General features: G+C 42.2%; 1 protein-coding gene across 3 annotated transcripts in view; it reads right to left on the reverse strand.

Annotated features, from left to right (window-relative positions):
• The window catches only part of sema6a (sema domain, transmembrane domain (TM), and cytoplasmic domain, (semaphorin) 6A), a 126,719-nt gene that overhangs the window by 31,809 nt on the left and 71,784 nt on the right, over positions 1 to 23,126 (reverse strand). For all 3 annotated transcript variants that reach the window (XM_058070581.1, XM_058070580.1, XM_058070582.1), the window contains exons 7-13: positions 16,247 to 16,337; positions 13,246 to 13,365; positions 12,515 to 12,603; positions 8,177 to 8,394; positions 5,210 to 5,341; positions 2,927 to 3,082; positions 130 to 303 (exon numbers count right to left, since the gene is read on the reverse strand). In XM_058070581.1, coding sequence (XP_057926564.1) covers positions 130 to 303; positions 2,927 to 3,082; positions 5,210 to 5,341; positions 8,177 to 8,394; positions 12,515 to 12,603; positions 13,246 to 13,365; positions 16,247 to 16,337 — 980 coding nt within the window. The remainder of the gene's footprint in view (positions 1 to 129; positions 304 to 2,926; positions 3,083 to 5,209; positions 5,342 to 8,176; positions 8,395 to 12,514; positions 12,604 to 13,245; positions 13,366 to 16,246; positions 16,338 to 23,126) is intronic.

The raw sequence follows: 23,126 nt of genomic DNA on the forward strand, positions 1-23,126 counted from the left end.
GCTGGATCTACTGTAGAACTTGGGTCAGGGGCTATGTTATACTTTATGTATGTGAAATGATATATGAACACTATGTAAAAAAAAACGGTATCCATGTGTTTGCGAGATGCTTAAAGGTAGGAGACGTACTTGTCAGGATTGTAGACGTTGAGCTCCTCCAGGAACAAACTGTCGTTGAGGAAGCCGTTGTTCATCTTAGCGAGGAACTTGAGGATGATGCCTTTCTCAGATCCCAGGAAGACCACAGTGTGGTTCTTATGGGGGCCGGCAGCACTGTCCACCGCAATGCGTGTTAGACGATAGCTGAAACACAAAATACAGACACTTTCGGTTTGGGACTTAGGGGGTTTGCTTTCACACCAACACGCTTTTTATGACTTTGTGGGCTATTTCGTGTGTTATTTCAAGTTTTCTGTTTATTTCTATTTTGTCATTTCGGACATTTCGGACACACTTTGTGGAGTCTTTGTATTCATTTCTATGATGAAAGGTGGCGGTTATCATTAATATCTTGGCTCCCATGCAAAGCATTGATGTGCCAGTTGGTTTGAACAAGGTTTTTTCTCACCACAATCAAAGCACACAAGACTTCATTTGGCAACATATAGAAAATTGCGAGATAAAACAAAGTTCAATCCCAACAGGGAATAAAAGTTGCAGGTTTTCACCGCTCACCTCTTTTCCCCTGAACCAATTTCAGAGATGGCGTGTGGAGTTCATTTAGCACTAGCTAGATCAATCAGCCTGCCTTTCATCAGGCAACTCAAATGTCTCAAAGAGGATTTGTAACAGCAGGGCCCAAATAATCTCTTTGATTGTGTCAAAAAAAAAAAAACAAGTCAGATGACTCCTGCAAGGAGAAAGATCCAAATAAGCATCACCTTTGCCTCTCTTCCAATGGATATGTACAAAATACTTCAGTATGCTAATTACTGTAACCTGTATTATGCAAATGCATGTTTCATGAGGTTTCAATTGAATTAAAACAAATGATGTGTGGGCTTACAAATGCAGCCGCACATGTGTGTACAGTGTGGTTCACCTTTTGGTAATTTGCTGCTTTGTGGTTTGCTAAAGTGCAATTTAGCGTATTTTTTTAACAGCGTATGAATGTGCGTTGCGTCCTTGTAGTGTTATTGGATTACTACTGCTAACCAGTAGAGGGTGTTGTATACTCATGCGAGCTTTCAAGGCGTGTCCAGATATGTCAAGTTCGTCATGTGTCGCCATCCCCAACAGTCCTGATTGGATAAGGGTTCTGCATTCTGATTGTCAATCAATGTCCTTCCTCAACCACTGCTGTGTTTCCTGTTTGCTATGATCATAGTTAACTGATCGCCAGGGCGCCATTATGGCATTCTCCAAACGAACCTTGGAGGACTACCAGGAGGAGTAAAACAGCATTAGTACAACAGAAGCAATATGTTTTAACAAGGACATAAAAACGTTACAGCTGAATGGCACATCAGAGGTCTAAGAGATTACACATTAAAATTCTAATGAAATTTGAATTTTGAGAGTGTTTAAACAAGAGAGAAATGTGAGAAAATGTATAAAACGTATAAAAACGTATAAAATGTATTATGAGGGGTTTTCTAGCCTTAAAACATTCATCATAATTGTAAACAAATAAAGTTGGCCACTCTGTGAATTTCACTTATTGCGAGCCATTTTGGGAACCTATGCCCCGCGATAAATGAGGGAAAACTGTACTTGGAAAATGTATATTCTGATAAAAACAGACAGACATGTTAATAAATGTTAATTTCAATTTAGAATGACGTTTTATTAAAAGATGACCACAGCCCCTTCATGGTGTGTTTCAGCCACTAGGCCTAGCTTTATCAAATCAACACTAACAACAGTGTGAAGAGTAAATGTGGTTGTGATGTATTCAAGCATCAGCGAGGGAGCCAAGCCTGGCATCAGTGGGATTTGATTTGGGAGAGCGAAGACGAGAATCTCAAGGACATGTTTTGTTGTTTTCATCGATAGGAGCGTCCTTAGAGTATCTCCTTCCTTGTTTATCCTGCTCAGCCAGCACAGGTCCCAGGACCCAAAATCTACATGGTAAGATGTCAGGGTGGAAGGGGGCTCAAACTCTCGTACTGCAAGTTTCCAGTTGACTTCCTGATCCTAAATTTAGTATTCCACAAAGAGACGCTGACAGGTATCATAAAAGAGCTCCCTCTCCTCGCTGCATATGCCTCCACGACATGCTTCTTTTTCAGCTTACGTAACGCTTTTAACTGCTGATGCCGACTTGCATGCGAAGCTGTGCTGCTCATTTCTAATGTAATAAAACACTGATTATGTAAAACCGAATTGTGATGAAAAGAGGCCTGACAGTTCTAACCTTGATGATAACTGCTCATATTCTAAACTGAGCCTTGGCAGTATCTAGGTCAGACCACGGCAAAGACGTGAGATGAGGATGATGATAACTTGCAAAAAGCCAGAACAAATTCTTTTATGTGGCTGATCTGCTCGCCGCTGGTACCACCAGTGAGGCCTGCCTCAGCTCTGACAAGCACTTGACTTGGAGACCTAACTTTTAGCATTAGAACTATAGAACTAATACTTTACACTGGTTCACCTATTGTTATCCTTCTAAACAGTTACCATCAACATACTTTGTTGAATAGAACCTTGTTGGTCATGTCAACTCCTGACTCCAAATACTGAGTTTATGTTCGAACATTATTGCCTTAACTCAAAGGAAATCGAGACTCTGTCTTTATCCCACTATTACGAAGTTGAGTGTAGGAGAATAAAAACAGTAAAAACAGGTCACCATCTGGCCCGCGGTGTGGCACCGCTGTGTTTTAATGAGCCTGACTCTAAGAGTAGCACTTCACTTAATTATTGTGCTGCTACCGAAGAGGCTCAGATAACAACAAGGTGTTTTGGAGTGCGTATTACTTACCGGACCATGGTCTTGAGGAACCATGGTCGGTTGGCGATGGAGGGCACCGCCTCATCCATCAGGGGATGCATCTTGATGAAGTTAAGCGTGTCGTCGGGAAACTCATTGGACACCTTGTACCTCTCCATAGATGACGTTGCGGCGCAGTTGCCAGGCCTGAGAAAGGAAAACACAATAGAGTAGGTTGAACATAGCAAAAAGTATTGTTTTGATTATGATCGGTTAGCAGGATAATGTGAAAACTACACAAACAATTTGCAGATTCTCAAGATGGAAGAGTTCCCCTCAATTCAGTATTCAAATGGAAGACCCCAACCCTTTCTCTGTTGGAATTTCACTTTTTGCTGGTGAAACGCCATTAAACTTCATTGTATTCACTGAGTTGTTTTCATATATCCAAAACATTATCATGATCTAGCGTAGTTGTATGATAACAAATCTAATTATATTGTGCACATGTTCCTGATGTCTAAGAGGCTTTAACCAGCACCAAGGACGGGGGTATCCAATTCTCTTGGCTTACAGGATCAAGTGGCATTCTATCTATGTGATATCTTTACACAGAGAAGGTGAGAATGGCAGTAAAATAGAAGCTGCTTTTGATAGCACTTCCCCTTTGCAGGCATCTCACCTCCGAGAGCTTGTAAAACACTTTTACAAGTCTTTGATATGGCGCCACGCCGTAAAATCCACACCCGCTCTCAGAACTATTAGCCAGCTGGCAACTGAATGTAGGTAAGATGGCAAACACGCACTCGGGCCCAGCAACAGCAACGTACGAACTCAAACATATGATATTACGGGCCATTAAGTATGTGATGACCGGTGAAGAACGCAGACTTAAAAGCACTCTTCCATTGCTCATTGGAAGTCAGTTCAAGATTCCTGTCTAAGTAACAGCGGGGCTGAATAGTGTTAATTCACTAGTACGATTAATACATTCATAAAATAATCATTACCTGGCAGTCTTAGCAAAAGGATGATTTGTTTTTAAATCTTTAAATTTTATTTTATTTTCTGGGGTGAGTAGCTTTCTGAACTTAAAACCCTCAAAAATGAAACTACATTGTACTTATAGTGCATGTTATCTACTAAACTCCAATTGTTTTCCTATGAGTAAGTTTTCAGTTCTCAACAAAAAAGGTGAGAAAAAAGGCTGTAACTTTCACTTTGACAGAAATGTAGCCATATATATGTCTATATAAAATGTCTAAATAATGTCTAAAGAATGATGCCACAACATTAACAACACAAAAATGGTTGTTTTGTTTAACTTCCCTCATGCAACATGGCTCCAAGTCTTTTCACTTCCTGGTTGCTCCACTGCAATCTATTACAAGGAAAAAATGCTGGCCAAATGTGGTCTCTTCTATTGTGGAGTTGCATCATCACTTCTTTGTGCCTCTCGTGCAAAAAACGTAAAAAACTACTAAAAGTCTTTGGTAGTGAATGAGTTAATACTGGCATAAAATAATTTATTCACGTTGATTTCCAAATGATCTCACCTATGAAATCAATATTGATAGTTGATGCTACAAAGGAGACAGTATTTGCATCATAATTCAATGATTCAGAATGAAGGTGGTGGTAACAAGTGCTAGAGGCTTCTCTGTGATGTATAACTTCATTTATGTTTGCCAACATATGGGGAGCAGAACGGAAACAGACACTTCTTAACTACGAGTACCGTGTGAAGGCTGAGAGAGGGAGGCTAACACATGGAGGAACCTTCTGCTGCTGCTGGGGCCTAGACCTATGGGTGCCATTGAACCTGCCGTCTGGTCTCCCAGCACATAAAAAGAAATAAATCACAGCGAAAAACAGCCATGTGGCTGTCTGATCTTTGTCCGCCCAAAGGGTTAGCTCGCACCTACGCACGATAAGAGGCTGCTGATGAACCGCCTCTTCATCCGAATAGAAGAACCACCATTCACACACAGCTGAGAAGCACAACCACTGTACTTCGGCTCTGGTCTTTGGAGTAAATTGTCACAAGAAGAGAGGGGAGGAGCTCTTTGCTGACTAATTAGGGAGCACTAGATAGGAGACTGATGAGACTCGACTATCTGTAAAATGATTTGTCAATGTTGAGCTTGTCTTTGATGGCGGGTGATAAAAATTCATGAAAACCACAACTTCAAATGTCAGTCAATAATGCAATCTTGGGGGTTTACACTATAACTGAATTGACATTTTTCTGTTAGGAACTGTGTAGTTCCGCATATTCCTGCAGTGTGTGTGTGTGTGTGTGTGTGTGTACTAGTTAATTAGCTACAGTGGTACCTTGGCTTGGGCACCCGCTCTTCGGGAAAAGGCGTCCAGGTAGAGTCAGGGGATTTTTGCTCTTTGAAGCGCCCTGTGAAGGTGTTGGCCACCTCCGCCATGTCGTAGGCACACACTGCCGAGCCTGGAATGCTGCCATTGCACACAAACACAACATAACCAAATGAATGAAGGAAAACACATCAAAGATCCACCTCTGCCAAGGCCACATTATCACCAGGAGGCAGAAAAACATTTGAAATCACTGTTCACAAGTCATTTTTAAAATGTAATATCATAATATCATCATGGCGTTCGAACATAGCACTGCACTCGAGCCATATTTTAGAAGACATCATTTTACAGGTTATAAATAAATGTGATATCTTATCACTGTGTGTCGGTGGCTTAACATTAACAGCTCTGCCCTACTTCTTATTGGTTTAAAAGTCAATTATACCTCACCAGTGAGTCATTGTAAACCCCGGAGGGATTTGGAACCACATTGGTCTTCACACAGACCAAATTCTATGTACCGGTACTTAAAGTTCAGATGAATTGGAGCACTAGTTGCAGTTTCCAACCAATCTTCTTCTACAAGATTACAGACATTATTAACCCAATGTCAAGGAAGAAAATGTTGTTTCTTTTCTAGGCTCCAACACGAGATGAATTTTCAACTAATTTGTACATATTTTATTGGATTTTGATAATTGGAAAAAGTTAGTATGTACCACATGAACGTGATATCAACTTGTGGCTTCCCCGTGGGACAAAAACGAGCTCCAAACTAACTGCATTGGTGACACTTTGTTTTAAAAAAAACGTGTCAGTGTGGTAAAAAGTCACATTTGGAGTCCAAAGACCAGAAGCTAGACGGATAAATCTAGGTAGCTAGCTGCCGCCATTGCAAAATACAGCCAGTGACAGCTAGGCCCAGTACAGTCAAGTGAGGTAAATTCATCTTTAGATGGGTCTATCAGTCTAAAAAAGGGCTCAAGACTGGCTAGTGACTAAATATTTGACTCGCCCAAGGTGATGGAAATCTATCCTACACCACTGACACCAATGACATGGATCATTAGTGTAAGGTTATGAATCTGATTACTGTTTTCACTTAGGTCTCTTTGATTTATGTCCCCTATATTTAGCCATGTGTTATTAAACATGATAGCGGGGAAGCATTCAGTGGTTGCCAAGTCCTATGAGGACACAATCCCTCTCCTCCATCTCTTCAAAAAGCCTCAAGGCATCAAAGTTCACCACGGGCCCACTGTGATGGACAACAGATTATTTTGTTATTGCTATTCATTTAAGGGGGGGATCCCGTCTTGTGATAGCAGCTGTCTGTCTTGGAAATTCAATGCATAGCATATTGCTGAGTCACTTTGCTCAGAAATAGGAATCTAACAGACTTTCTTTCATGGTGGCGTCTGTTTCAGATTGATCCGGTTGTTGCATCATGGGTGAAATTCGTGGTTTAGACATGGTGAAACAAAAGCCCAGACAAGGGCGGGATTAAAGAGATAGCTGTTAATTGTTGGATAAGATACAAATCTGCAAACATTGTCGTCTGGATACTCGATATGTGACCAAAGGCAAGAAATTGCAGAGGATCTATCCAAAACAGAATGGTTATGACTGCAGCCTCACAGTAACATTTGATTCTCGGTGCTCCCCATGTGGGCACCAGGGTAGTACCCGCACAAACTACTTCTAAAATTGAGTTTGAGGCTGTTCCTTTGAAGATCTCCGCAAAATTGCTGCTTCTGCGACATAACAGTAAACCGACTATCAGGTGTTCATCTTCAAATCTGTCCTGGTGTTGCGGAATACCCTTTCACACAGTCGGCACCCCGGACTTCCACACACCTTAATTTTTGTAATGATGCTAGTCAGTGTGACAAGGCCTGTCAGTTCATTTCAGCTAAAATGAAAGGAAAGGTATACAAAACTGTGGTGTGACCAGCGATATTGTTTGATCTAGAGACAGTGCCACTGAGGAAAAGACAGGAAGCAGAACTGGAGGTAGCCGAGATGAGGATGCTGAGGTTCTCATTGGGAGTGACCAGGATGGATAGGATCAGGAACGAGTACATCAGAGGGAAGTTACATGTTAGAGGCCTTGGAGATAAAGTCAGAGAGGCCAGACTAAGATGGTTCGGACATAGTGAAGATTTGGAGATAGTGAATATATTGGTGGAAGGATGATGCGATTGATTTGCTGTGGCGACCGCTGAAGGGAAAAGCCCAAAGAGAAAGAAGAAGAAGATGCTCAGTGTCAGTGTCAGTGTGAAAAGCACTGGAAAAAGGGTTTCCTCTCAAATTGAGTTTTGTTTTATTTTAAAATGACTTAATACTGAGGAAGCGATTAAGATATTTAAGTTTGGCAACAATGGTCACCTTAGTTTTCTATGAACGCAATTCCATGACATGAACCCAGTCGCCGCCAACAGAGCGAATGCACTCCCGCTAATTTCCTCTCGTCACTAAGACATGCAAAACGTTCATTTCAAAACCAGCACTTATAGAATATTTCATAGGCTCTGCTTCATTGACTTTAAATGTCCATTAACCATGCTCAATTGCGTTGTCACAAGCAATTGTCTTATCTGCTAAAAAGCAGCCATAAAACGGAAAATAATACATGCAGCTATCAGCCCAGCCCTATGGCTTTGTGGTAATTTTCAATTTCGATGCTGCCTATGAATATGAAAACCGCTCTGAATACAAATTGTGGCAAAGACAAAAAAAAGGTTAATCACCTGCACGTCAAAAGGGCAGCTAGACTGTTTCAATTGGAGATGTAAACGTTGACCTAGCGCACATCGCCACAAGGCACAAACTTTTAACAGTAATAAAGGTCAGTCTGTCAGCGTGTTGTTGTTTTAATGAGCTGTTGTTTTGATAATTGCGTTAATGAACTGTTTTTAAAGGAATTCTCTTCTCTATTTGTTCTTTGACCAGCGCTTTATCCAAACAACCTACCTGTTGTAAGGAGTGGAGAAAGTGGCCATCACGACGTCCTTCCCGTTGATGTGAATGACGTCTGTCACGGCCTGCAGGATGTTGAAGTAGAAATGGGAGTCGCCTGGAATGGAGCAGTTCAGACGGGACTTGAGGAACGACGTCCATTGCTTCTCCAGGACACGAGGTGAGCCACCGCGGTCGTTCTTGCAAACCCTCGCCACCCGAGGAAAGACCACCTGTCCACAACATCAAACCAACGTCAGCTCTTTGGCAAGATTTCAGAATTAATGTACTTTGAAGTCTTTTGCTGTTTTGGGTAGTAACCAAAAGGCTTCCCTGGTTTCTCTTGATCCGACCTCGGAAAAGATGAGGAAGATGGAAGGATGGATTACTGAACACTCGAGATTTGTGTTACGTTGGGTGACCAAACTTCCTTTTTTTCCACTTCCTTTATGAAAGCTTATGTTGAAAATTCCAAAGGTCCCCTATTTTGCATATTGTGGATTATAGTATCCGGAATGATTGCATTATCTGGATCAGTCTTTGAGGTTTTGTACCTTTTGAACCTGTTCAGAATTTGTCCTGTATTATTTTGCTAAGGACATTATTTTTGCATTATTTTGCTAAGGACACCTTAGCAATGCTCCTAGCCCTACAACACTTCGAAGTGTGTGTTGGCTCGTGTCTATTTCCTGTTACAGTTTTCACTGACCGTAACCCACTGGTTTTCCTGGGCCGGATGTATAACAAAGCAACCAGCGCTTGATGCGTTGGGCCCTCCTGGGCCCAGGACTACAACTTGGTTACCAAGCACAAGAAGGGAGTTGACGACATTGTGGCTGACGTGTTGTCCCGTGGGTGATATATTCATTTTGGTAGGTCATACAGGTGGCATAGTTAGAATCATAAGGACGAGGGTTCATTCTTATGGGAGGGGGTGTTACGTCCCGTAGTGTGTTGGACGCTTTGTGTGTTTTTTGGGTTTTTTTTTTCCTTCTCCGACACTTTTCCTCTGCAGAGTGGTGACACACCTGGAAGGTGCATCCCAGGTGTGTCTGATTGCCAATCAGGTGGAGCTGGCATATAGGAGGCAGACAGCAAGCTGTGTGCATTTGGCCATTTTTGTGTCAGCTATTTTTGTTCACTAGTTTCTTTTCCATCCTGGTGTTGCGGATTGTTTTTTTTTTGTTTGTTTTCGTCCTAAGTTTTGTGGGGGTTATTTTCAGTTGCTCCTGGAATTAAATACTTGATTTACGTTGACGTTGTGCTACCTATCGCTTGCCCCGGTATTTTCTTTTTACACTTTTGTTACGCCCAAAACACTTTTGGGATGTAACACAAGTGCTCTGACCAATTTTTACGGAGTTATATGCACAAATGCTGAAAACGCTCCTCTCTTGCTATGTTAAAGAATGACAGTGATCCAATGCTTTCATATACCTTTTCCAACAATTTCTGAGAAATTCATCCAAATCCATTCTGAATTGTTCAAGGTACTTTGAACACAAGCAGATAAACGCCAGCAGAAACATAAACCTTGCACTTGACTGAGGTAAAAAACAAAAACACTGATGTTAAGCTACATCAAGTCTTTGAGATTTGTGTCTTTCATTTCCTTGAAGTTGACGTGATCTGATCTGCTAATCCAGTTATTTGATGTCTATGACAACACATACTTGGGCTTCCAAAGGTGGGTGGCCTTGTGAATTATTCATTCATTCATTCATTTTCTACCGCTTTTCCTCACGAGGGTCGCGGGGGTGCTGCCTATCCCAGCTGTCTTTCGGGCGAGAGGCAGGGTACACCCTGGAATGGTCGCCAGCCAATCACAGGGCACATATAGACAAACAACCATTCACACTCACATTCATACCTATAGACAATTTGGAGTCGCCAATTAACCTAGCATGTTTTTGGAATGTGGGAGGAAACCAGAGTACCCGGAGAAAACCCACGCATGCAAGGGGAGAACATGCAAACTCCACACAGAGATGGCCGAGGGTGGATTTGAACCCTGGTCTCCTAGCTGTGAGGTCTGCGCGCTAACCACTAGACCGCCGTGCCGCCCCCTTGTGAATTAGTGTTGCTAAAAAGACAAAGAAACTTATGCACAGAGTTAATCCGCTTGAAAAACCCAAGTCTAAAATCAGGGATGGCGATTCAAATTCTTGTCACTTTATTGGGCACACTTTTCAAATATCTGTTAACTTCCAAAAACATCTAACCTCACAGTGTGGTGTCGTTTTTTGAAATAATTTTCTCACATTTTTTGGAACATGTCTTTGTTTTACTTGATATATGAATTTTCTATCCAGACAGAGCAAACATTCTTTATACCAGGGGTCTTAAACACGCGTCCCGCGCAAGTTTGATATGGATGCTGTATGGTATCATGTATCTAGAAAAAAATATTACGTTTGATTAATGTTCATGTTAAAGGTTAAATAACTGTTAATAGTTAACCTCCCTATCTGTGTGGAAGTGGTAAGTTTTTGGATATTTAAGTTTAAAGGAAATAACTTGAAGGCTACCATATAGGTCGCTAACTCTCTAGTTTGCGAGTTAGCATGTGTCTCAAGACCCTGCAGTTGCGCAATATGTTGTAAATAAAAAGAGTATAAATGTGACTATAGTCGTGTTTTGTCATGTCTACAGGGCTCTAATAATGCTTTGTTAATTTTAATCTGAAAAAAATAATTTGTCTACCCACCAACTATATGTGGTTTCTTAAGTTTTTAATTATTTGCTGTTTTATTATTATTATATTTATTTATTACTGATTGATTGATTTTGTTTATTCTTCATTTGTTTATTTATTTTTCATCTTATTCTGTGCAGAAAAATAAAAATTAAGATATTTGAGAACAGTGGAATGTTTTATCAGAGCTTTTATTGTAGAAAATTGAAACCAAAGCAAAGTTTATTCATTTTTCTGTTTTTAATAAATGCGTTTTTTTTTTTTTTTTTGGAAAACCTGATGCGGCCCAGTCTCGCCCAGACCCTAGCTCCAGTGGCCCCCAAGTAAATTGAGTTTGAGACCCCTGCTTTATTCCATGGACGACCAAGACACTGCAGATTTTTACTCTGACCAGTTTCGCCAGTGGGTGATTTAATTGCTGCGCTCCGTCCCTCAAATTGAAGATGTTAATCCTTAAAATCACCCGCTTCAATGACCGGCTGGACAGAAAACCTGCAGCGTTTCGACCCCTTCATGGCCAACATTGACACCCCTGCGAAAAGTTTAGGCCTCTGAGTAAATGCTGCTGGCATTTCCATGTAAAGGAGGTCTGCTAATTATCTGAACATTTAAACACCGATACAGATACATAGCATGGTGGCAGAATACTGAAAAAGCCCTTTCCTTACTTCAAGTACCATGCCATGAGAAGTGTAAACAACTATATTCAGCTTCTACTTTATAGCATTAAATCTAAAGGGTGACCTAAAAATGCTACTTAGGGTAAACAGTGTGAATGAGCTTAAACATGCATTTAAACCGACACACACACACACACACACTCACACACACACACACACGACAACCTTCCTTTAACACCTGGGAAAGAGTGTCAAGATTATAGAAACATGACAAAGAACAGGTGAAACAGTCGATGTCAGCTTTACTAGCTAATACTGTCATGTGTCGGCTTACTGACATAAATCGTGCACTGGCTTATGTGTAAATGACATGTGCAAATACCTGTAGTTTACCTTCCAGATCAATCCTCGACATAAAAACAAACCCCAAACCACCGCGGTGGCTTTATCAGTTTGCCATTAAGCATCAGGTGAAGGCCAATCTGGGGTTTAATAAGCACGCCTTATCCGTCGGTAAATGTTAAATTGCTCGCTTCTTCCGCCTCATGCACAATTATAGTGAACGCAGCGATCAGTATTCACGCTTGTCACTCATGGCAGGGAATCCATTATTCCGGAGTTCTCCTCATCTCTTCTCACACTTTCTCTCATTTGTTCTGGACATATAAAAAAATGCATCATACGTCATTTTCCATTTTCTTCTACCTGGTTTCCAATTAAACCTTCACAAAAGCTCAATTGAAAAGATGAAACAGAAGAAGTCTTTCTTGCCATCCCTGTGGTGAAAAACCCAATCTCATTTCTCCCACGAGAAGATGGAAGCAGTATGGTACGGATGCAGATGTATATTTAGACTCTGAGAATGGGATCTCCAGACTTCCAAGGATCTATTTTAAGTCTTTCATCCTGTCTAGTGTTGATCTGCTATTGAAAATAGTTTGGCCTCCTTCCAGGTGATACACCCATATCCTGTTAGTTTCTTCATGTACTTCCTGCTTAGGATACCTCTGATTACAGCTAAACAATCGCTTTGCTTACCTTTCCCATTGTGTTGTACTCCATAGCGATCTCCCTGAAGAAGAAATAGATAAAGTCTCCATAATTTACAGCTTGGACAAAGTAGGGCTCTGAGAAGACAAAAAAAGACAGAAATTGATGCAACAAAGAAGATGTGACATCACATTTCAAAATAAACAGGCATGTCTGTCATCATATGTAGACAATCGGAGAGCCTGGAGTGCATCATCCATCATATCACAGGAAGCATTTGCATGCAAGGAATGAGGTACAGGCTGGACTGGTGTGTTTTGTCTTTTTGCCCTGCGGTGCACCAATTTCCAGTCTATGTGGGCCCTGCCAGTGCAGCAGCAGGTTGGCAAAAATGCACAAGACACTCACTAACTTTGTATATCACAGCAGATGCGAACATGTGGTCAGGCATGCATAACAGAGGCCGTGTTGGTTGTCTAGCTCATGTGTCAACTTTCCACTGAATATTAGGAAATGCTCAGGTTTGATGGACAAATAATTGATGTAAAAAATACTGACATACAGTACAGTGAACATTTGGTTATTTTTTTATACTTTTGGCCTTGAAAATGCAAATTAAGTAAAACATGTGACCATTTTCTTTCCATCAATCAAATCACTGTGGTCCATCGAGCTCCAGTAACCCAATGGAATGGTACTAAAAAGAAAATGATCCTTCACAAAGTGAATTGAGCTGTACTGCTAGGTAGAAAAGGAGTTTGTATGTCTGATGCACTCACCTTTTAGCCACTTGGAGTCATGTTTAACTGTGCGCAGCGTCGGGCTGTCTCCAAGGCTACGATAGATGACCGCATCAATGGCCAGGAAGTCAGTGACCGTGGCAGAGTACAGCTTGCCATCTGGAGAGGAGACGCGGGGATGGACGGAAGACCAAGTCAAATAAGAGAATGAATGGGAGCAGAAGAAAAGCAAAAGTGGCTCAACCAACCAAGGCTGAGTGCTCAAGATGCAGCTCAACAAGACCTGAATTCCCCAAACAGTTAAACAGTACTGCGACAGTGGTTATCAGTTTACTTTGTCAAGTCCGTTTCTCGGCTTTATGCTCACTGCACTTAATACATAATTATAATTTTATGAATTAAGTCATTATTATGGAGCTTTATGAAGAGTTCCCAAAAGGTTATCACTGCCAAAAGCGACACTGTTGCTGCCAATAGACTGAGGGTGGACCGCTGGCAGAAAATAATACTCTACTAGACTGCTGTACCTCATGGTGACCACTAGGTAGCACTGTTGATTGTTTTGTGGCAACATTTTTTTGCGACAAGTTTTCAAATATCTTAATATAAAAAGGGCTGCACAGCACCCGAGTGGTTAGCGCGCAGGCCTCACAGCTAGGAGACCCGAGTTCAATTCCACCCTTGGAGTTTGCATGTTCTCCCCGTGCATGCTTGGGTTTTCTCCGGGGACTCCGGTTTCCTCCCACATTCCGAAAACATGCTAGGTTAATTGGCGACTCCAAATTGCCCATAGGTATGAATGTGAGTGTGAATGGTTGTTTGTCTATATGTGCCCTGTGATTGGCTGGCGACCAGTCCAGGGTGTACCCCGCCTCTCACCCAAAGACAGCTGGGATAGGCTCCAGCACACCCCGCGACCCTTGTGTGGATAAGCGGTAGAAAATGAATGGATGAATAATATAAAAAGACCTGAGAACTCACACAAGGACCACTGTGGCATACAAATCTGCTAACATTGGCTTAATTATTTATATTTAATATTGGATTTTATTCCTGATGCTTTTGAGCAAATGTAGCGCTTTCTCTCGACTGAAAATCTATGTCTCTTATAGAGAATTTCATCAGGGCCACTTCCGTTAGAGTGATGCCCAAATTATTCTTGCTGCCATGTCTACCACAGTGAAACAGCAGACATAGCCTGTTCGGCCCTAAATTACCATGTTGATATAGAGGCTCCCTGCGTTAAACAGGCAAGCCCAGCTTTCCCCTCAACACACCTCACTGACCCACTAAAGTCACTTCGTAGTACACCCACCGAGAGTGTGATGTGACATACACAAGAAACATAAACAAGCAATATCGACACATGACCTTTGCACTCTCTTCAACCTGTTGCACACATTTGTAATTCCTCACCAGCTACTTGAAAGCGCACACACACACTTCCAGACACCTCAGCACCAACGCGACCTCAGTGCACCTTAGCTGCAACCACAGTGGAAACTCAAACTACATAATTGAAAGGGTGGCTGGGAGAGGAGCCCTCTCCATTACTCAGGGCTTCCAGCTCTCTGCTACACATTAGCCGGTCAAGCTGCGTTGCCTCTGCTGGAAGCTCACAGGGACAGCTCATCAATAGCGCCATTAATCAGTTGGCGGCAAACATGAAAGAGGGAACGAATGTCTTTTGCAGCCCGCTGGGGAGGCTGCCTCGGAAGAATTGCAAAGCCGGAGGCCGAAAACTGATTTACTCACTGGGAGGATGTATCCATTTGTGACTCGTTTCACAAATATAGATTTTGACAAAAGGCAAATGACAAAAGCATTGACAGAAGGCAACAGTGCAAACTCTCTTAAGATGTCCTGGTGGGGTTCGTTTTTGATGACAATGAAACCTCTGAAGTCTATTCCCACAAAAGCTGTACAATTTGGAGCTCAACATGAATTTTGTGGACAAATGGGCCTCAAAAGTCAAACATAGCTTTAACATCAGCACAGTGAGCAGCTACAGGATTCACTCCGAAAGTGGGTTTTGCTCTTTCTGTGGATTCTTTGTTTTTATGGTGCAACCTAAGAGAGGTACCGGTGATGGCAAAGAGAGAAATTGTGACAATAACCGTAGAATGTCAATAGCATGCACATGAAAGCATAATAGTCAGAGCAGATTCGGACAAGACTCTCGAACCCATGGTGCGCAACTTGTCATCAAAGACTAAGGTAAATTCCACCTACGATCTTTGCACAAAGTCAATGTTATCCATAGTGTTCCTTTTTAGCGAGTCGTGTTAGCATTTTACATGTCAATCCAAGATGAACTCCTTGCGAGAACAGTAGAAAATTGGGCTGACACCTCAGAAGAAGAAATAAACAAACCGTTTGTGATGGTTGACTCGGTTGGTGAAGAATGGAAATATGCACTAGCATAGTTAAAATCAAAAGTGTGGATACACTTCAGCTTTAATAATATAGTACTTTACAGTATGGAAGAAGTGTCTGACAAAAATACACAACAGACAACGTCAACAAGCTCGCGGAGAAAACTGTCCTTCGTAAAAGAAATGGTTATTTTGCTCTTCAAATGCTAAATGTTGTGTCATTCAATCGCATGCTGTTCAACCTTATCCTGTCTCATTCCGGTGAATACATCAGTACTACCATACTACACTAAATATTTATTTTGGTTATGTTTCTAGAGTTGATGAATACATTTCTCAATACCACTGTATCGAGAAATGACCGTTACAGTGAGTCAGGAATCGTGTATCGTACCTCCAGCACCCTCCAGGTATATTGAGTTTGACAACCCTGGATTAGAGCCATGAAGTCAGTCAAGCATCTTCAATGGGAAGTTTCAGACTCTAGTTTTACTTTATTTTAGTTTTATCTAATTGCATTAAACATCTGTTTAAACTCATACAACCGTTTTTATATACTGTAAGTTTACCAGGATTGTCCAAATGTTGTGTCCATAAAGGTTTTATTATGGTGTTTACTTTTGGAGGTTCCACTGCACCACTGCAGTTTCAGTTTTTAAACTTACCAGCAAAGAGGGCAACATTGGCATGCTTGGCATCATAAGGGCAACGGGCCATCCCGCTGATCTCCTCTCCTAGAGCTTCCAAGCTGTCCATCTAGGGTCACAAATGGGGTGAAAGGTCAACAAAGGGTTGAGACAATGGTGCTGTGAATCATATAAATAACAAAAACAACCGCAAGCAATGAAAGGAAAAGGTGAAAAGCGTGACACTGAGTGCCTTCTTTCTTGGCACAAAAGAAAAATAAACTGAAATAAAAACAAGAAAAGGATGCACGGTGGATGGGTAGGATATAGAGGTAGGAGACCCGAGTTCAATTCCACCCTCGGCCCTCTCTGTGTGGCGTTTGCATGTTCTCCCCGTGCATGCGTGGGTTTTCACCGGGTACTCCGGTTTCCTCCCACATTCCAAAAACATGCTAGGTTAATTGGCGACTCCAAATTGTCCATAGGTATGAATGTGAGTGTGAATGGTTGTTTGTCTATATGTGCCCGAAGACAGCTGGGATAGGCTCCAGCAAACCCCTGTGACCCTTGTGAGGATAAGCGGTAGAAGATGAATGAATTAAATAAAAATGGGAATCCTGGGCCACTAGTCGGGATAAAATAGCTGTGGTAGCAGCTGTCGAGCTAGTCCATGTGACAGACCGATGTCACAAGCAAGCATGTGGAAAGGCCATTTTCCCCCCATTTTATCTTTCCACCACTTTCCATCTTTTATCTCCTGACTGTAGTATGTTTAAGAAGTGCTCAAACAGCCACAGAGACAGAGCTTTAATCCATTTATTGCTATGCCGTGCTGCAAAGAGGAATTAAGCAAGCAGGTGCGCTCAAAGGGATTTTTTTTGATGCGGACTACTTTTTGAATATTTGATCATAAAGGAATCCCAAGTGAATACTTTGCACAAGCAAAGCTTTAATCCAGCACTAATGGGGCTATTTCCTTTCCATACGAGGCACTCCAGTTTACTGCAGTGTTGTTTGTGTGTGATTGGCAGCGGACCACAAGTGGATGAAAGGTCAATATCATCCCACCACGGGTCAACGTGTCTTCCCCCAGCATGTGTCGTCTGTCTGAAAGCAGAAATACACAGTAGAGGTTGAGGTCAGGGAAGACGACCGCTAACTCGCTCTCCTCCTCGCCATCCTCGCTTTGCACATTCTCTCAACAAAGACAAGCACGGATTGCCGAGGCTGTGAGGCGCTAAAGCCGCCTTTTCTGGTCTCTAAACGGGTCATTTTGTTTGCTATTTCTGTCTGGGCGGAAAAACCGCTATCATCTGCCCACTAGAAAGGTCACACACGCAATGCTGGAGAAGGCTGCTAGAGAAATTGTTGAGACTTCATTTGGCAGTAGAAATTCCCACTTTTTTGTTCCTACTGTTTTGGTTGCTCGTATAGGAGTGTTATTTATAAAGATAAGTTGTATTTTTACTAAGATGACATTGATTTGGAGCAGTTGAACTCGGAATTCTCGCACACAAAAACACACAGTCCGTGTTAGAACTCCCTCTGTTGATGTCACCGCAGCGTTGACCTCTGTCCCGGGGTCTCGGTCGGCTGTCACTGATCTATTCCTGCCGTTTGAACATGCGGAAGACCCTCCTGACAAGCTGGCAGGCATATGTGAGTGCAGAACCGTCCAGGGCAATATCCAATATTCTTAGCCAGGCAACAGAGAACCACAAAACTGCCATGGTGAGCCAAAGCAGTTGTAAACATAAAGCATTTGGATGGTTAAACAGCTTGAAAGCCGTTATGCCGTCGACTCTGCTAGCCTGTAAAAACAAAAGAAGTGCCCGGGCTAAACGCAATCCAAAGCGACGGGGGCTTAACAGGAAGGTTGGGAGTTGCCGTAGCAACATGCAGGGATGTTCTGGATCTCGGCAGACAAACAATAACCTTGTATCTTGACGAATTAATTAGTGCAGACGACCCACAAGTGTTTTCCTTAAAGCTATAGGCTAATGAATTATGCGAACACAATGTAGAACCAAAACATGGCCTTCAGGAGCGTTTGTAAACACAAGAATGAGGCTCGTGTTCCATTTATTTGATCCTAATTTGGGTGAGAACATGTTTTCACTAAAGAGCTCTTGGGCTGGCTGAAACAGTTTGCATGAAATGTTGGGACGATTTTTAAAAAACTTTACCTGTGTAATTTTCATCTGATATTGCTCAAACATCTTCTTCATCTTTCTCTTTGGGCTTTTCCCTTCAGGGGTCGCCACAGCAAAAACCTCCTCTTTGGTCTTCCTCTACGCCTTCTACCTGGCAGCTCTAAATGTAGCATCCCTCTACCAATATAGTCACTATCTCTCCTCTAGACATGTCAGAACATGTCAGAACCATCTCAGTCTGGCCTCTCTGACTTTATCTCCAAGGCCTCTAACATTTAATGTCCCTCTGATGTACTTGTTCATGATCCTATCCATCCTGGTCACTCCCAATGAGAACCTCAGCATCCTCATCTCTGCTACCTCCAGTTCTGCTTCCTGTCTTTTCCTCAGTGGCAATGTCTCTAGGCCACTCTACACCAACATAAGCCAAACCCTCTTTTTCAAGACAAAATTCAAGAGAATATCTCACTGGTGTGTGTGAGAGGCAGGACAAAAAAGCTCTGATTCCATGAGGGAGAGGTCATTTGGGTACCCATCTTGGTCTGCTTGTGTACAGCTGTAATATATTTAATATAAGAGATGTTTTTATAATATATTTTGTATATTTCCTAGAGCCCTGGTGATTTTCAAAGCAATATCCCAAAAGATGGCAGAGGGACCCATGCCATCTGCATAATTATTCATATTACTCATAGTTAAAAGTTCAAGTGCAAAAGTTCTAACAAGGGCCGGAACCAAAGAAGGACGCATCGCAGCGGGAGATAAATCGTCACAGCTCATTTCTCTGCAACCTGTTTGCCTGGCATGTCCTGCTTCTGACAGTTTTACACCTTAGAGGGCAAAGTCTTTGCAGCTGTTCGTAAAAAATCTCACAACTTAAACTATGTGGGGATAAATGGTTTCATCTGGAGTTGCACATCATAATTTGAAATATGCACCCACCGGCCAGAATATTATAGGATTCAATGTGAGGATTCAGGCTCGGATTTGATTGTATTGATTTCACAGTTTGTTTGTTTTTTTAACCTGTGTCAAAGCAGGAAGGTGAGGGTTGGTTTGTTGTTTTGTTGGCTGGTTTGTGTGATGATAAGCTACTTCAGGATTTTTTTATGACACTTTAGGCATGACAAAAAATTCTCACCTTCATTTTTACAAATCATACATTTTTCAAAGAGTTGGTGACATGTCCTTTAGGGTGGACAACGTCCATTTGAACGACTGATTAAATATGGTTGTAAGTAAACCAATAAAAACAAAAAAATACATTGTAAACAGCATGAAACATGTTTTTGTTTGATTTTGAACATTGTGTTCACATTTTTAACATATTCCAAAACTGCAAAAACATTTACCAAAGAAAATTTTACTTTTTTTTTTAAACAGTTATTACAGTCTAATTAACTCCAATCACAACAATGAGGCTTCCTCATTGAGGCCTACTACTAAAAGTACTTATCAATCCCTAGAAACTGATTCATTTCACAATTTGTAATGACAACACAATTTTGCAGTGAATAGCAGTTTCAGCCATCTTGTTTTTGGGACATTTTTTTCGCACTTACAAAAGTTGACCAATGAGTAGCAGTTTATGACATGGCACACTAGTGTCCACTGTAGTGGGACATTGAGACTCATATAGGAGAAAACAGTGTTTGAATAGCTGTCCACTGTCGTGAAATTTGATGGATGAGTGGCTGATGTGATAGTTACAGTGCACTTGCATGGGGGCCAAGTGGGCCGGTGACCGACCAGAACCAGTCGTTGGAGCTCTGTGTGGCAGTTGGCACCGACTTTGCAATGCAAATGAACCGGAATGTAAGAGTATAACCCTTAGCTTGCCAAGGAAACTCCGTACTCCCCATCATGCTGAACAGGCCTCGGATGCTTCCACCAAATAGTCCACTGAGTGCCATTCTAATTAAGGATCTTTCTCAATGTGAGAATCGCTCTACCAGACTCTGGAGCCAAGCTGTGGATGCATCACCTGGCGACCTAAAACTGCCTCCAGACACCCCACTGATTCCCAACTCTCTGCCCCCCTGGCAACAGGAGATGAAACTCCGGTCCGTTCATATGTGTGATCCCAGCTGGATGGACTGTTTATTATTACAACGCAGTCAGGGAGTGACAGGCGGAGAAAGCAACAGAGGGGAGGAATTAAGACTGGCAGGAGAGAAGAAACTGGGGAGGAGAGGGGGGGGGCGAGGGCAGTGAGGTAGGTGGGGTGCCTGGATTATAGAGTCGTAGCTGCCAAAGCGTCTCTTTTGGTGTCTCCTGTTTTTTTTTTTATTGTGGAATCCATGGACAAGAGAGGAGGAATAACTCACTGTAGCTAATGAAGAGGCGTCGTTGGAAGAACAGTTTGAAGGTATAATTATTGGTTTGGGTGGAAGACAACTTTCCTGACCCCCCTCCTCCTCCAACACCCCCACTCCCACCACTCCTCTCCTGCTCACTGCTTGTTGATTAATGTGGGATGAGGCTGGCCCCTAAAAACAGAAGCTCTCTTCACTGTTGTCACACTGGGGAGATGGAGGGGCAAAGTGGAGCCAAGGTGGCACACACACAGACACACACGCATACACATTTGACCAAAACAGCCTGTCCCTTTTGCATCTCATCATTATAGATGGATGGATGCGGATGTGAATGTAAATGACATTTTTGCCCCCCCCCCCATCAGTTGTCCTATCAGTCCCTCCTCTGCCCCTACAGAGACGCTTTGCTTGATAGCCAATTTTCTTTATTCGACAAGTACTTGTCAGCCACCAAATTTTGTGCTGTTACAGTGGATGTTTTGTTTGAGCTGTGTGAGAAATTTCAAGCGTTTTAGCAACAGCATCACCACGCGGTGTATTTGTCTTATAAATAATAGCACAAGCAACACATTGGGGTGCATGCTTTGACTCCTTTTCACTCATTTGTGTGCAGCGGTTCAAGAGTTGAATCAATACTTGCGTGCATAGTTTTGTACTCTTAAAGCCACCTGCAGCGAATATACAATAACTGTATTTTAGTGTAGTGTCACAGTGGGGACACTAATTAACACACTAATTAAGGAATTTGGCTGAAAACTAATTTTCCCCATCACATTTTCTTCTTCTTCTTTCTCTTTGAGCTTTTCCCTTCAGGGGTCGTCCAATCCGCCTCCATCCAACCCTGTCTTCTGTATCTGTCTCTCTCACACCAACTACCCTCATGGTCTTCCTCTACGCCTTCTAGAGGTGGCTCTAAACGCAGCATCCCTCTACCAATATAGTCACTATCTCTCCTCTAGACATGTCCCAACCATCTCAGTCTGGCCTCTCTGACTTTATCTCCAAGGCCTCTACATTTAATGTCCCTCTGATGTACTGGTTCCTGATCCTATCCATCCTGGTCACTCCCAATGAGAATCTCAGCGTCCTTATCTCTGCTACCTCCAGTTCTGCTTCCTGTCTTTTCTTCAGTGGCACTGTCTCTAGACCAAACAACATGGCTGGTCTCACCACAGTTTTGTATACATTTCCTTTCATTTCCCATCACATTTTATAGCGTAATATATAATAAAACGTCATCGCATTTGCAGTGGAGTGCACAAATCCCGTTTCCCTCTAACTTTACCAGGTTACGAGCAGCAGCAAAGCCTGCCCAGTAGTAGCTAAACCCTGAAACCATAACCGGAGGGGACTATAAAAGCTAACCACACCTGATAAATGCCGGGACATAAATTCCACTTCCCTGCAGTATAGGACTCTCATATTGCTGTGTACTTAACATGCTGAGCCATGAAGGAAATGGAGCGAGCATGTCTTGTTTTTCTGGTAAACGTATCTAGTGAAGCAAAACAGGAGTACGTGCGTGTTTGTCTGTGTGTTTACCACCCCCCACCCCCACCCCCCAACCTCCAGCAGGATAACATCAGCATGTGATGTGACCATCTCGTCCTAACAAAGCAAACAACCATCATCTCTTCGCTGTATGTACTCTTATCGTTCCTTGGAATTATTCTTTTCTGCCTTCCTGCAGAGTCATTCCGAGTCCTAATATTGTAAATGTCACTTCTGCTCATTCATTGAAAGCATTCAATGATGAGGAAACAAACCGAGCTGCATTTATATTGGTTTAACAATACATTTGAAAGAAATATAATGACATACAATACAGTCTAACTGATGTTTTATTACTGTGTGTTCCTCTCAGTTAGCCCGACTCACAGGGATTTATTATTCCCTGGGAAAAAGAGGCTTGTTGCCTTGTTTTTTTTAAATACTTTTATTTCCTTTTTAACAAGGACAGTGGCATTTTTGAGTTAACAATAAGAACACTGTGTCAGTGGGTTCAGCAGATGGCTGAAAAAAGTACCTCATTCCCCCTGTATAACTGGTTTTCAAGGGATAAGTGGTAAGAGTATACAACTACTGCTGGAATTTTTATGTAATATATTGGTGTACAACCCCCGCGACCCTTGTGAGGAAAAAGCGGTAGAAAATGAATGAATGAATGAATGAATATTGGTGTACATAAATAAAACTTCTTCAAGACCTGTTTTGAAACAAAAAAAAGGCAACGCAATGTATTTATAAAATCATGTTCTCAATGGTAGGGCTGCATGGTGGAAGAATGGTTAGCACGCAGGCCTCACAGCTCGGAGACCCGAGTTCAATTCCACTCTCGGCCATCTCTGTGTGCCGTTTGTATGTTCTCCCTATGCATGGGTGGATTCTCTCCGGGTACTCCGGTTTCGTCCCACATTCAAAAAACATGCTAGGTTAATTGGTGACTTG

The sequence above is a fragment of the Doryrhamphus excisus genome, chromosome 4 (assembly GCF_030265055.1).
Source record: "Doryrhamphus excisus isolate RoL2022-K1 chromosome 4, RoL_Dexc_1.0, whole genome shotgun sequence".
Taxonomy (NCBI): domain Eukaryota; kingdom Metazoa; phylum Chordata; class Actinopteri; order Syngnathiformes; family Syngnathidae; genus Doryrhamphus; species Doryrhamphus excisus.